At 46.1% G+C, this 14,609-nt stretch overlaps 2 gene segments (V, D, J or C); one reads left to right on the top strand and one right to left on the bottom strand.

Annotated features, from left to right (window-relative positions):
• Nucleotides 1-7,940: 7,940 nt before the first annotated feature.
• Nucleotides 7,941-9,202, bottom strand: LOC109199538 (Ig kappa-b4 chain C region-like). The segment is given in 2 exon segments: nucleotides 7,941-8,365; nucleotides 9,055-9,202. Coding segments are annotated over 2 exon segments (459 nt in total).
• A 2,965-nt stretch (nucleotides 9,203-12,167) lies between these two features.
• LOC109199539 (Ig kappa chain V region 3547-like) lies at nucleotides 12,168-12,668 on the top strand. The segment is given in 2 exon segments: nucleotides 12,168-12,224; nucleotides 12,332-12,668. Coding segments are annotated over 2 exon segments (375 nt in total).
• The last annotated feature ends 1,941 nt before the right edge of the window (nucleotides 12,669-14,609 follow it).

Genomic DNA, 14,609 nt, shown 5'->3' with positions numbered 1-14,609 from the left:
ACGAACCAGCAACTAACAGAGGCAGACACGAGGTTTAAATACACAGAAGGATAACGAGGGAATGAGACACAAAAGGAGGGCACAGCTGGGAGTAATCAGACCTGACGAGACAGGGGAAAAGTAAACTGAACACACTGCGATAAGACAGAGACTTTTAAAGTAAAACAGGAAACACATGCACGTAATGACACAGACTCAAAACGCAGACTAAACACAGGGATACACTGGTAGAAAAGAATGAACACTAACCGAGGAAGAACAGAACCAAAATTACAATAATAGAAAACACAAAACGCTGGGTCAAAAGGACCCAGGATCATGACAGTACCCCCCCCCTCAAGGGCTGGCCCCAGACAGCCCAAAACAAGAAAACCAAGAAACGCCCAAAAACAGAAAACAACCCGACCAGGGCGGGCGGTGGGGGTCCAGGAAGGAGGGCTCGAAGCCAAAACAAAACAGGAGCACCAGAAAACACAACACGAGCCCAAAACCAAAAGAAGACAAAAAGGAAACACACCGGAGCACAGGAAAACAGTCCAAAACAGAACACCACAGGGGCCGGCTGTGAGGACGGCGACGTGGACCCAGTTCGGGGGGACGGCCAGGGGCCGACAGCACCGGAGCCCGGACAGTTCAGGGGCCGGCCGTGAGGACGACAGCGGCGCCGCCGTGGGCACAGTTCAGGGGGTCGGCCGTGAGGACGACAGCGGCGCCGACATGGACCCAGTTCAGGGGGCCGGCCGTGCGGAAGGCAACGGCGGCGACTCAGGCGAAGGCGGTCCGGGGGCCGCCCACGACGGCGATGTCGCCTGGCCAGTGGCCTGGAAGGTGGCCAGTCAGCTGCAGACCCCGACGGGGTAGGACCAGGCGATGCTGAAGACACGGAGGCTGGACCAGGCGACGCTGAAGACACGGAGGCTGGACCAGGCGGCGCTGAAGACACGGAGGCTGGACCAGGCGAGGGTGAAGACTCGGAGGCTGGACCAGGCGAGGGTGAAGACTCGGAGGCTGGACCTGGCGAGGGTGAAGACTCGGAGGCTGGACCTGGTGAGGGTGAAGACTCGGAGGCTGGACCTGGCGAGGGTGAAGACTCGTGGCGTGGCTGTTGAGGCCGCAGGCGACGGCGTGGAAGCCGGAGACGAAGAGGCCGCATGCGACGGCGTGGGAGAAGGAAGCGGTGGCGCTGCAGGCGACGGCGTGGAAGCCGGAAGCGGTGGCGCTGCAGCTGGCGGCGTAGATGGTGAGGCTGCCGCTGGCGTGGAAGCCGGAGACGGAAGCGCTGCAGGCGGCGGCGTGGAAGCCGGAAGCGGTGGCGCTGCAGCTGGCGGCGTAGATGGTGAGGCTGCCGCTGGCGTGGAAGCCGGAGACGGAGGCGCTGCAGGCGGCGGCGTGGAAGCCGGAAGCGGTGGCGCTGCAGGCGGCGGCGTGGAAGCCGGAAGCGGTGGCGCTGCAGCTGGCGGCGTGGAAGCCGGAAGCGGTGGCGCTGCAGGCGGCGGCGTGGAAGCCGGAAGCGGTGGCGCTGCAGCTGGCGTGAATGAAGAGGCTGCAGCTGGCGTGGAAGCCGGAGACGGAGGCGCTGCAGCTGGCGTGAATGAAGAGGCTGCAGCTGGCGTGGAAGCCGGAGGCGGTGGCGCTGCAGCTGGCGTGAATGAAGAGGCTGCAGCTGGTGTGGAAGCCGGAGACGGAGGCGCTGCAGGCGGCGGCGTGGAAGCCGGAGACGGAGGCGCTGCAGGTGGCGTGAATGAAGAGGCTGCAGCTGGCGTGGAAGCCGGAGATGGAGGCGCTGCAGGCGGCGGCGTGGAAGCCGGAGACGGAAGCGCTGCAGCTGGCGTGGAAGCCGGAGACGGAGGCGCTGCAGCTGGCGTGAATGAAGAGGCTGCAGCTGGCGTGGAAGCCGGAGATGGAGGCGCTGCAGGCGGCGGCGTGGAAGCCGGAGACGGAAGCGCTGCAGCTGGTGTGGAAGCCGGAGACGGAGGCGCTGCAGGCGGCGGCGTGGAAGCCGGAGACGGAGGCGCTGCAGCTGGCGTGAATGAAGAGGCTGCAGCTGGCGTGGAAGCTGGAGATGGAGGCGCTGCAGCTGGTGGCGAGGAAGCCGGAGGCGGTGGCGCTGCAGCTGGCGTGAATGAAGAGACTGCAGCTGGCGTGGAAGCCGGAGACGGAGGCGCTGCAGGCTGGACGGATCCCTGGGATCCTCCAGCGACGACAGGAAGCAAAGGCCGGACGGATCCTTCGGACCCTCCAGCGACGACACGAGGCAAAGGCCGGAGCGGTCCTTCGGACCCTCCAGCGGAGACATGAGGCAAAGGCCGGAGCGGTCCTTCGGACCCTCCAGCGGATACACGAGGCAAAGAGTCCACTAGCCGACATAAAGGCAGCTGGCAATGCACTGAGCACTGGCTTTGCCCAGGCAACACTAACACGGAGGAGTTCTCTGAGGGCTGCTTAATCCTCAGGGGTCCAGTAATAGCTGGGGGGTGAAACCTAGCTTCTGGGGAGGCCCTGGAGTGCATTACTTCGCTTGAAGCAGCTAAAGCGCAGGAATCTCCCTGGGAGGAACTTAGACTTTCTCCCTGCATGAAGTGAGTGTGTGAGATTGGTGACGGAATGAGCGACGGAGCTACGGGGGACACTGGAGCTACGGGGGACACTGGAGCTACGGGGGACACTGGAGCTACGGGGGGCACAGGGGCCTGAACTACAGGCGGCACAGGGGCCTGAACTACAGGCGGCACAGGGGCCTGGGCTGCGGGTGAAACTGGGAGCACTGGAGACTGAGCAGCTAAGTGAGCTACTGGAGGCTGAGCAGCTAAGTGAGCTACTGGAGGCTGAGCAGCTAAGTGAGCCACTGGAGGCTGAGCAGCTAAGTGAGCCACTGGAGGCTGAGCAGCTAAGTGAGCCACTGGAGGCTGAGCAGCTAAGTGAGCCACTGGAGGCTGGGCAGCTAAGTGAGCCACTGGAGGCTGGGCAGCTAAGTGAGCCACTGGAGGCTGGGCAGCTAAGTGAGCCACTGGAGGCTGGGCAGCTAAGTGAGCCACTGGAGGCTGGGCAGCTAAGTGAGCTACTGGAGGCTGGGCAGGAGTGGCGGAGCGAGGCTGGGACGAGGAGGTGGGGAGTCTGTGTAGCTCTGAACGTGGAAGTCCCAAGAACAAAGCAAAGGATTGCAGCGGAGTAAGCCCAGTGTCTTCCACCACACAATCCTTCTCTCGCCGCTGCTTGCTCCTCCTGCAGGGCCTGACTTCAGAAAGCAGCGGTGGAGTGACACCAGAAAGCTGAGTTGAGAGCGGCTGCTGAGCAGGCGATGAGCTGTTCTCAAAATCATCTGCCGCACAGAAGACAGCCCCAGAATGAACAGTCGAATAGTCCGAAAAAGAGCCCTCACTCACCACAGCCGGCGAATCAGAAGTCCGAACGTCCGGCTGTGGGGTGGCGCGCCGGCGGCGCGATCGGCGTTTCCTCCCCGCAGATGGCTCCGACGGGCCGGGCACGATCACATCCGGCGAGTCGGGCAGAGAGGCAGGGGTGGCTGAGAGCAGGTGAGGTGTGTGCCGGAGAAAAGCCTGCATGGTCGGAGGGAGAGATTCCAAAAGCCATGGCAGGCCAGAAAAGAGCCGTTGTAGCCGGCTTTCAACAGCGCGGCGCAGCTCGTACGGAGGGTTCTCCAGCCATTTCCCGAGGAGGATCTCCACATTACAGGTGACGTCATCTTGGAGCTCCTCGGACGGATTGAATGCCGCAGGGTCCATGGTGGCTGGTTCGTGCTGTCACGCCCGGAGTGGCAGGCGTGTGGAGATTATAGAGAGGACCCAAAAGGCGGCAGCTCTGGTGCAGGTGAGTCTTTATTTACTCGCGTGGGTACAAACAACAAAGGCAGGTGAACAAAACTGAAAAACCTAAACTGGGAAGAGCTAACAAACAAATCCTGGGTCAAAAGGACCCAGGATCATGACAATTTTAATCAAAAGAGTATCAATATTTATGCTTTTGATCCCATTTTTAACACTGGGTTACAATTGGATTAGCAATGAATTTAATAACGCTCTATATTAACAGTTACACACTATATAGAACAACTTTATAGAATTATATTTGTTCGCAGATGTTGGCAGCTATGAGTGAAGAGTTAGCAGCTTTTTTTAAAAACAAAACAAGACACTTTTTATCCATAACAGCAAATGAACTGTACAACAGAAAATGCAAATGCTATTTATGGTCTCCTCACAACAATGATAAGAAAAATAAACTGGGCCAATATGGCATGTTTGTTAATACAGAGACACACATGTTAATGTGATCTCTGGTCTCCAAGTGTCCAGCATTCAGACGGCTACCTGAAGACACGCTTCATGTGAGTGAAAATGTGCTCATACAGATATGTAGAGCCAAATACTTTCAATAAGGCCTCTGCAATGTTCTGAAGACAGTTAAACTTGACAGGTAGTGATGTCCAGCAGGTGAAAATGCAAGCTCCATGAACACACACAGCTGTGGATTCCAGCTGCGTTCGTAGTTTTGCAAACCCCCAACAGAGTCGAGCTTTTCAGTTCAATAAGCTGCATTTCGATGTCTTTTGTGTCCAGCCAGTTCATGTGAGGTAAATCCAGCTGCTCATTAAAGCTTTCTGGTTTGATTAGAAAAGAAAACATTGGTCCATACACCTCAAAGTCCTGAAAACGCATCGTGAATTCTGTCTCAAGTCTACGGATGTATCCATGTATTTCCGTGGTGCTGATGCTGTGCTGAGCTGAAAGCTCCTGAAGCATTTGAAGTCGCGGCCCATGTCACCTCTACTTGCGGCCCACATAATGACTGAAGAAATATTTTAAAAAATTATTATTCAAAAAAATTATTTAATATGAAGGCAATACGCAGTGTTACAGGCATAGCCCTAAAGAATGTAGCCTCATGGGCAGTGAAATCCATGCAGGGGGAATGGACTGCCATACCTGTTATGTGTCTGTGAGCGAGGGAGGGAGAAGAAGGAGAGTGGAAAAGTACGAGTTGTCACCGAGCAGAAATGGGAGATGGAAGCATGTAAATATAATAATAACCACTGCAGCCAAAAAGAGTGCCTGACGAGCCCAGCTGTAAGTAAGCTATTAAGACTCGATCGTACACTGTGTTCCGTTGGAGCAGCCTTTCAACGCCTCTCTCTGTGTCTCGCTAGCAAAGTTGACCCAGACAACAAAGTAAAGCTAGTTTTTGGCTACGAGGCCGACACGAACCCGACGTATTAGCCAGAGGTCCCTTTACTACGGTTCGGAGCCACGACTCTGTTTTATATATAACGCGCCGAATAGTTTTCTATACGAGATCGCTGCAAAAAGTGCAGCCTTACCTAATGTCCACCTACTGTTACTCATTTATATTAAGATTTAAAAATGTAGTTAGATATTGCTATGGCGAGTAGCCTTCAGCAATAGTAATAAATCACACAGCAATAGTACATTCATGTAGTTGTAAAAAGCATGATAATATATTAAGTAATCCAAAGTATTCAGAATAGGTTACTCTGGTTGAGTAACTTAACGGAATACGTTACAAAATACATTTTTGGCCAAATACATTTGAGGTATTCTGTTATCTGTAGTGGAATACTTTTTAAAAGTAACCTTCCCAACACTGCCACCGCCACCTCCAACACCACTCCCAGGAAGGTCCCGAAGCACCGAGCCCTAGTTAGTCAGCCGACTCCAGGAGAGCGCTTCAGAGACGATGACGTAAGCGAGGCAAGGGGGGGCTCCATGCTAGGCTAAAAGCTCGGGCTAATCGACCACTGCTACCCAGCCTCTTATTGGCCAACAACAGGTTCCTGGAAAACAAACTCAAAGAACTACGAGCCGGGATCACAACTCAGACATAGGGCTACACCGTGTTAGACTGAGCAGTCTGACCACATCTCTCTGTTCTGGCTTACAGGCAGAAACTGAAACAATTGAACCCTGTCATCAAACCTGTGAAACTCTGGACCCCAGAGTCTGAGCGCATCCTACAGGACTGTTTTGCTCAAACAGATTGGGATGTGTTTCAAACTGCAGCCACCATGGAGGACTTTTCTGTCAATAGACAGGACTATGCTGAATATGTGACTGGGTACATCAGCACCTGTATTGACAATATTGTTCCCACCACACAAGTCAGAAAGTTCCCCCAACCAGAAACACTGGATCAGCAGACATACACCCTGCAATGAAACCAGCCAGTCAGAAGTGCCAGCTTGATGCTGGATCCAGGCCAGACCTGTTTTCTATATGCCTGGGCCACATAAACCAAACCACAATTGGACCAGATGTGGCATTGGAGAGACCAAACAGCCACTTCATAAACACTATATAAATAAAATTGAATTGAACTGTGGAGAAGATCATCAGGACTCTACTGCCCTCTCTGCATCTACCATCGCAGAGTCCAGAGGAGCTGCCTCCATCCTCAAAGACTCCACACACCCCCAACATAGACTGTTCACTCTTCTGCCCTCGGTGTGAAATCTAGAAGATCCCGACTCAACAACTCCTTCTTCCCCACTGCTACCAGACTCTTGAACAGCTGACCTATTTCAACAGTGATAATAATTTTTGTACATTAGGTCATCTTTCATATTAAGCTCACAGCTCTTTTGCACACACATCTATTTCACACTTAAATTTTGTCTTCATTTATTTATTTATACTCCTAGATTTTATATTTCTATTTGTATATATTAACCGGACATCTGTGTGTGGGCAGCAAAGAAAGAATTTAATTGCACAGGGAAATGCTTTTTCTTTGTACATAAGAAAATAAACACTTTGAATCTTTGAAACATGAAAATGAGTAAAAAAGCTGTTATTGAACTAAAGGTGGGTTTTTTTTGTCTGTGAGTTCTCCTCAGAACAAACAGCTCATAAGAGACACTAAAGACTCTTTCTTCTTTTTTAAATTTAATTTTTTTTAAATTTTATAACTCATTTTTCAGCTTTTGCCAAAATGCAGATTTTCTTACAGTACAATACAACTTTATTTGTATAGCACATTTAAAACCAGCGGTACACCAAAGTGCTTTACAGTAATACAATAATTTAGAGAAAGGAAACATTAACAGGGAATAAATACACCAACAGGTGGAGAGTACTAATTAGCCGCAGCGCAGTAAAAATATGTAAAAGAAAATACAAAAGCAACTCGACTAGGAGATTATTCAGTAATAAAATAAAATAAAATAATTAAAACTACATAAAAGAACATTTGCAGGATACAAACACTAACTAGGGAAGGCTAAATTGAATAAAAAGGTTTTCAACCGTGATTTAAAAGACTGAACTGATTCAGACTCACGAATAGCAATAGGAAGATTATTCCAGAGTTTGGGTGCAGCTATGGCAAAATCACGATCCTCTCTGGTCCTCAACCGTGCACTAGGTTGCACTAAGAGCAACTGGCCCGTTGATCTCAGTGCTCTACTAGGAGTGTACAAGCTGAAAAGTTCAACAAGATAACTGGGAGCAATGTTATTTACAATTTTAAAGGTAAGCAATAGTAATTTAAAATCAATACGGTATTTGATGGGAAGCCAATGCAGGTCAGCGAAGACAGAGGTGATAGAATCAAACCTGCCAGTTCCAGTTAAGAGGCGTGCCGCCGCATTTTGAACAAGCTGCAGTCTGCAGAGAAGGGTAGATTGGAGGCCAAAATAGAGGGAGTTACAGTAGTCTAATCAAGAGGCAATAAAGGCATAGATAGGTTTCTTAATGGTTCTTTCAGCCTGTGTTTTATTTTACCAGTGTAAAATAAAGACATCATGTTGGAGTGCAGAGTTGGTCTAAATTCTTCTAAATGAAAAATATATTCATCAACTGCAGGTTTGTAGATTTTGAATAAAATAAAATGTCTGATTCAACCAAAATTCACTTTGCAAAACATCTTTATTACCTAAAACATGAATGTTGTCATTATGAGAAAGAAAATAACAGGTTTAGTCTTTATTTGTTCTTAAAAAAGAAAGATGGAGAGACAGTTACAGAGTTGAGAATGAGAGCATTTAACCAGTATCAGCTTGAGGCAGGTCAGGACTGGGAACACTGGACTCTCCTCAGTGGCTCTGAGACCAGAGTCTGGCAGCCCTGGGTGGCCTCACAGGTCACAGAGCCCACCTTCATCCAGCGGTCTGCAGGGAGCCTCAGGGTGCTGCTCCAGCTGTAGAGGCCGTCATTCTGCAGCACCACGGGGCTCCTGCTCTCCTCCCAGCTGATGCTGCCACTGCCATCCACCTTCCAGGACAGACTCCAGTCTGAGGGGAAGCCCTTGTTGGCCAGACATGTGATTGTTGCAGTCCCCTGCTGTAGCTCCTCACTGGAGGGGGGCAACACTGTCAGGATGGGACGGGTATCACCTAGGAGACACCAATCAGCTTAGAGCACAGGGAGCACACAGCTGTCAATCAAACCACAGACAGTCGGACACCTTTACTGTAAGAGCTGATTTTCTCCGTTAAGAAGTTTCTGTCAGGTGTTTTTTCTGCTCCACCAGTCATTAACTCACACATTGTTTCACTTCCCTTTAAGAAAGCTCTCATGCATATCAGCACAGAGAGAATCATCACACAGTTTGACCTGAAATATGTTCAAACTACACTGGAAATAAAAGAAGCAGATGTGGCAACATTTACAAAACAAGTTTAAAATCATCAGTATTGTACATGACTTATATTAATATTAACTGGAAACAAATAAATAGAATATATATTCAGTGACACAAAATGCTCTTCATGTATATCTAAAACAATTTTTAAAGTTCACAAAAACTCAAAGTAATTTCAAACAATACTTGACAAACTAAAGACATCAGAGATCATATTTATATATATTTTTTTCCAGTTTTAATTTGACTGAAATGTAGACATAACATTTTGACAGAGCAGATCTGAATTACCCTTCATGAAATAAGAGGATGATAAAAAATTCCAGCATCAAACTTCCTCTAAATTTTCGAGCTTTTCTCTCATTCAAAAATCAGAAACGAAATTGTTTAATGATATTTAATAAAAAGACAGTATTTGATAGTAAACCAGAATAAACTTACTTCCAACATTCAGTCTGGTTCCTCCACCAAAAGTCCACCACAGTGATACAAACTCATTGAGCCGCCGTACAAAAACCTCTGACTGTAGAGAGACACGGCTCTCTGACTCTGAAACAAACAAACTCAACAACATAATTCACTGTTTGCACAGCAGCAATGACTCAGCTGATATGACTTCTTCAAATAACATCATACAAAGTGAGATGAATTACAGTTAGATCCATAAGTTTTTGGACAATGACACACTTTCACAATTTTACTCTGTACATCAACACAGTGGAGTCTGACTTAAACAGTTAGGATGTGACTGAAGTGCAGACCTTCAAGGCCCACAAAACTCAGTGGTGGCAGATTTATTCTCTTATGTATTAATCACATATTTAATCATATCACATTAGTGATAGTAATATCACTTTCTTACTTAGTTGTGTGCATGTGCACTACAAATAGGCCTTATGCTCTATAACACACAGTGTCACAGTGGGGACATTGTAACGGGAGACATTAAACAGATAGTGAGACTCCTCCTTATCAGGGATGCAAATTCTTAGGTGACGGCTAAGCAGAAAACAAGGTCATAATTCTCTCTGTGAGGAGGGGGTCAAGGATGAGCTGGACTGATTCAACAAAAGGACTAGATGATACAGTCCCTGATAATGCATTGCTTTAAATGGAGAGACTCTTGAGGGATGACTGTTTTGAGGAAAGGCAGCCCAGAAACTTTACCAGCAGCACACATCGTTGTGTGCCTCAACTTTTGGTCTTTTACCCAAGCTTTTTTCCTTGGTTAGGTTTAGGGATTAGAAATCTGATCTACATTATCATATTAAAATTTGGAACACATTGTCATTAGTGGACCTTGGATTCATTGGGTGTTTCGGCTATTATCACTAGACAGCCTCATCCAAGGAGGCCCTGCCAGGGTTGATCAGGCCCCGGAGTCACTGGTTTGTGTTAAATTGTTATTTCTTCTATCTTCTGTTTAGTTTTCTTCAGTTTATTTTCTTCTATCTATTCCCTGCGACTGAGAAATATTTATGGAGCCTCACTTCTTCAAAGGGATAGAAAATGTAACAGAGAGAAGTAAGACAAGATGGGCAAGATAGGAGAGAGCAGAGAGGAGAGCCGGAAGGGGGGCGCCCAATGTGGCTTCCCACACCTCCCCGCCGGCTCGGGCTGTACGCTCTACCTCCCCACTGCCTCCCAGAAAAGGGAAGAAAAGCAGAGGGAAGAAGAGCAGAACATTTTCCTTTCCTTTCTTTCATTCCTCCTTTTGGTTTCACTACCATGAGGTTACCTGCACAGTCCCCAGGAGGCCCTGAGACAGCTGTATCAGTCAACCAGCAAAACTTCTAATGCTATGTTTTACCCCTTTGATGCCCCCTGTTGAGGCAGGCCCTCCAGGGGTCGATCAATCCTGGGCGTGTATCTCGCGGTTAGCTGACTGCCTTAGCTGCCCAAGTGATGTCAGCCCTTTTTAACCATAGCCAGCAACTGGTCCTCTCAGCAGTGTTAGCTAATTCTCTTATAGCCTGCCAGCATATATCTCTATACTGAAGGCACAGAGATATATGATATGCTATGGAATGTTATTTGTTTCGAGAGTGTTTGGGAAGGTTTAACAATAATTCAGTGTCCTTCCTCAGAAAACTGTTTGGTGATCGTTTTCTCCACATTGCAATTTGTTAATTAAATCACTTCAAAATGCTCACTGGGTGTATTGCAGGTTATTGTTAAAGTCTAAGGGGCTTGGAAAGAAAAGCATTTTAACTTCTTTAAGTTGCTTGAAGACGTTTCATCTCTCATCCGAGAAGCCTCTTCAGACTGAGAACCTTCACAGACGTTATTGTTAAAGTTTCCACAACAACTCCTTATCCTTTAAGGGCATGAGAAGTTTTTGGAGTTCAATTTTGTATCAGCTGGTTAGGAATCACAGCCATATTTAGAGATTGTGTGCCATTTACAAAGGCACACAATTAATTGGATAAACAAGGATAATTCTAAATATAATAATAATTTTTAATACTTGGATATAAATCCGTCGTAGACAATGACTGCCTAAAGTCTTGAACCAATGGAGATCCCCAAATGCACCAAAATGCTCTGCTAGGCCTTTACTGAAGCCATCTTCAATTTCTGCTTGTTTTTGGGTCTCCCTGAGTATAGCTGTGTACACTTCACATTTCACCCTGCTACCTCTATCAGCAGTAACATTATCAATAGACACTAGTGGCCCAGCTACACTGGCAGCCAAAACCATCAGTGCCATAACTTTGGCTCCAACATCTTTAACAGATGATGTGATTTGCTTCAGATCAGTTTTTCTCCTTTGTAATTTTCTCTTCCAATCATGCTGAAAAAACTTCATCTTGGAACTGTTCCTGCTCTTTTAAATGTTTTACTGGCAAAGTCTAATCCAGACTTCCAGTTCTTGAGTGTAACTTGACAGTAATAAAGTTTTTTTTCCCTATGTTTGATTTAGTTTTACAGCTGATTGATGATTTCTAGGACCTCATCTTAATACATGCAAATTCATCTCCTGAACTCAAAATACTTTAGAAAACTGACTCTGAGATCTTGATCATGTTAATTTGATTGATCCATCACTAAACAGCATCATAAAACTGATCCAAGTCCATGTTGGAACCAGTCCAGGAAAAACGTCACAACAAAAGTTTCATCGCCTTGAAGATATTATTCATCATCACTTTTATAGCAGTAGCTGAATGAATGTTTAATGTTTTTAATCCACGGCACCAGTTTGTAGATCAGAAGAAGACTTAGAGATCCTGAATGAATAAAAGATAAAAGCAACAGCAATCAAATACTTGGGGCCTGGAAAGTGCATCCCACACCAAAAAAATTAAATTATACCATTTTACATGTTACTCAAAACATGCTGGCCGATTAAAATGACACCTGTGAATTCACACTGTGATGATTGCTTACGTAATCCTGTTGAAGTCAGTCAGATCATTTCCATAGAGAGGCACTTTGCATCAGCAGCACCATGCTCCAGTGCTCTGGGAGAGTTTATAGTCCTGAGAGTTGAACACTGGATGACTGACAGCTGTCCTTCATCACAACAGAAGCCACAGAAATCCTCCTCATCAAAAACATGACTTTGATCTGCGTCCTCATCTGGACTCTCCTCTGCTGCTGCTTCACAGGTAAAGTCCAGAGAATCAAACTCCTCTCCTCTATCAACATCTGTCCCTCTGAAATGAAGCCCACAAAACCATGAAGCTGCTTTATGTTTTTGTCTCTGTATCCTCAGAGTCCAGAGGACAGATCACAGTGACTCAGCCTGGAGCAGTGAGCTCTGCTGTGGGAGGATCTGTGAGCATCAAGTGTAGGACCAGTCAGGATGTTTATGACTCTAAGCGTTTAGCCTGGTACCAACAGGCAGATGGAGACCCCCCCAAACGTCTCATTTACTTTGCTAGCATTCGAGATTCAGGGATTCCAGCTCGTTTTACAGGCAGTGGATCAAACTCTGACTTCACTCTGACCATCAGTGGAGTCCAGGCTGAAGATGCAGCAGTTTATTACTGTCAGAGTTTTCACTACATCAACAGTCAGTATGAGTTCACACAGTGAAAAACAGTCGTACAAAAACCTGAACTGACTGCTGCAGCTGGAAGATACTGCAGAGATTGATACAGTTCACTGAGCACACACACACACACACACACACACACACACACACACACACACACTTATCTAAGACAAAGTGAGACAATGTGTGATATGTAACATGTAATCTTAATGACTTTCTACCTCACCTACACCCCTTCTCTGAGATTTTAAGTGCTTTCGGTCCCTAGTTATAACATATACTGTGAGGAGTAGGAGGATATTTTGCTGCTATTATTTGCTGCTATTTTTATAATCATCATTACCATTCTATTAATAACACTATGGATATTGCATTCAGATGTTCAAACATATTGGTATCATATTAGTCTTTATTACAGGTCCAGTAAGAACCACTTTAAACTGTTAAGTTGAATCTATAATCTTAAAATGTTTATAGGCAGATTACATTGCATTATTTGAAAGGCTCACCTCTGAATATAATCTGGGCCTAAAAGTCTTCACAGGAAACTGCAGGTTTGCAGAGTGTGCAGGGCAGGAAGTGAAACCGAAAGCAGAGTCTGAATGCAAGTATTTTGAGTAGGTTATGAACAATCAGGTTATTCTTTAGTATCTTTTATGTATCTATATCTTTTGATTAAGCTTTTAGTAGAGGTTCTTGATTAAAACATGTATTCGATATATTACACATATAGTTTCAGTTGTGTACGTGCTGGCCTTCTGTCTGGTGGAAAGGTTACAAGGTTTAGCTGATGAAGTGAAGGGTGAAACAAAGGGCAGCAGAAGCTGACACACACATACACCCATATACACACATCGTAGATAGACTCAGTTATATAGGTAAAAGTTTAATCATGTTTTGCTTGCAACTGCAAAATTGTGCGTGCATATGTGACAGTTTGTGCAGAACATGTGCCTGATGTTCCAGACAGATAAGCGAGCGTCCGGGGACAACAGGAAGACACCTGGATGGAGACGAGACGATGTTCTTTTTAAACTATGTTAAAAGTCATTGTGGTTTTGATTTGACGTATGCATGTATTGTGTTTATCTGATGCAAGAGGGGGCGTTATACCCCGATGCATAAATACTGTGTTCTGACGTTTTGGAGATGAGATTTTGATGCTGTTTCTATACAGTGTCCATCTCCCACGCTGCGTGTGTTCATTAAAATTCGTTGACTCCAACTGACTGGGTCAGTGTGTTATTCCGATCTTCACCATCTCTCTCGTCCTCAAAAATGAACCTTAACAATAGTTATTAAAGTTACATAATTTTCTCAAAGATCAGTAAACTTTCTGGCTGACGAAAACAAATTCCACTTTCCTAAATTTTCTTAAAACCTTATCCCGACTTTATATAAGTTGGATTGTAAGAAAGGCAATCAAAAAATATGCATGCTTGCACTCTCTGTAATGTACAGATTTCTGTACACTGAGTAGTGAGAAAGACTCAAATGCCAGCACTCAGTAAGGTGCAGTAAGTGCTGAATAATTGTACCTTCTCAAAAGTAAGTGTTGTTTTTTGCGGCTCACTAAATTATGCAAAAGTGTGTTACATCCTCGGTGTAACAAGAATTTGTCTCCCGACTCCAACTCCACCCAAGAATAAGCCAAAACCAAAAGGAAGTGTAAATGCAGTACACCCATTTACTGACTTAGGCAGTGAGCTATGCCAAAATATTGAAACAAAAGATTTCTAAACATCCCTAATCTGTTTGTTCGGTGGGGGAGGCCCAGGAGAGAGGGGTGATGTGGCTGTTAGTCATCTGGTAGTTTGTCCATGATTATAACATCATGAGATTTTATTCATTTTAATAAAGCTGGAATTCAGTTAGTAATTTTGTAGATTAAAAAAATACATCATCAGCAAATAGTGAACATTTATACTTGATCTGCCCCATTGTCATTCCATAAATACATGACTGTGATCACATAGCTAATGAAACACCTCAGCTT

Source organism: Oreochromis niloticus, unplaced genomic scaffold (assembly GCF_001858045.2).
Source record: "Oreochromis niloticus isolate F11D_XX unplaced genomic scaffold, O_niloticus_UMD_NMBU tig00000736_pilon, whole genome shotgun sequence".
Classification (NCBI taxonomy): domain Eukaryota; kingdom Metazoa; phylum Chordata; class Actinopteri; order Cichliformes; family Cichlidae; genus Oreochromis; species Oreochromis niloticus.
The sequence above is the reverse complement of the archived record's forward strand: the minus strand, read 5'-3'. Positions and strand labels throughout refer to the sequence as shown.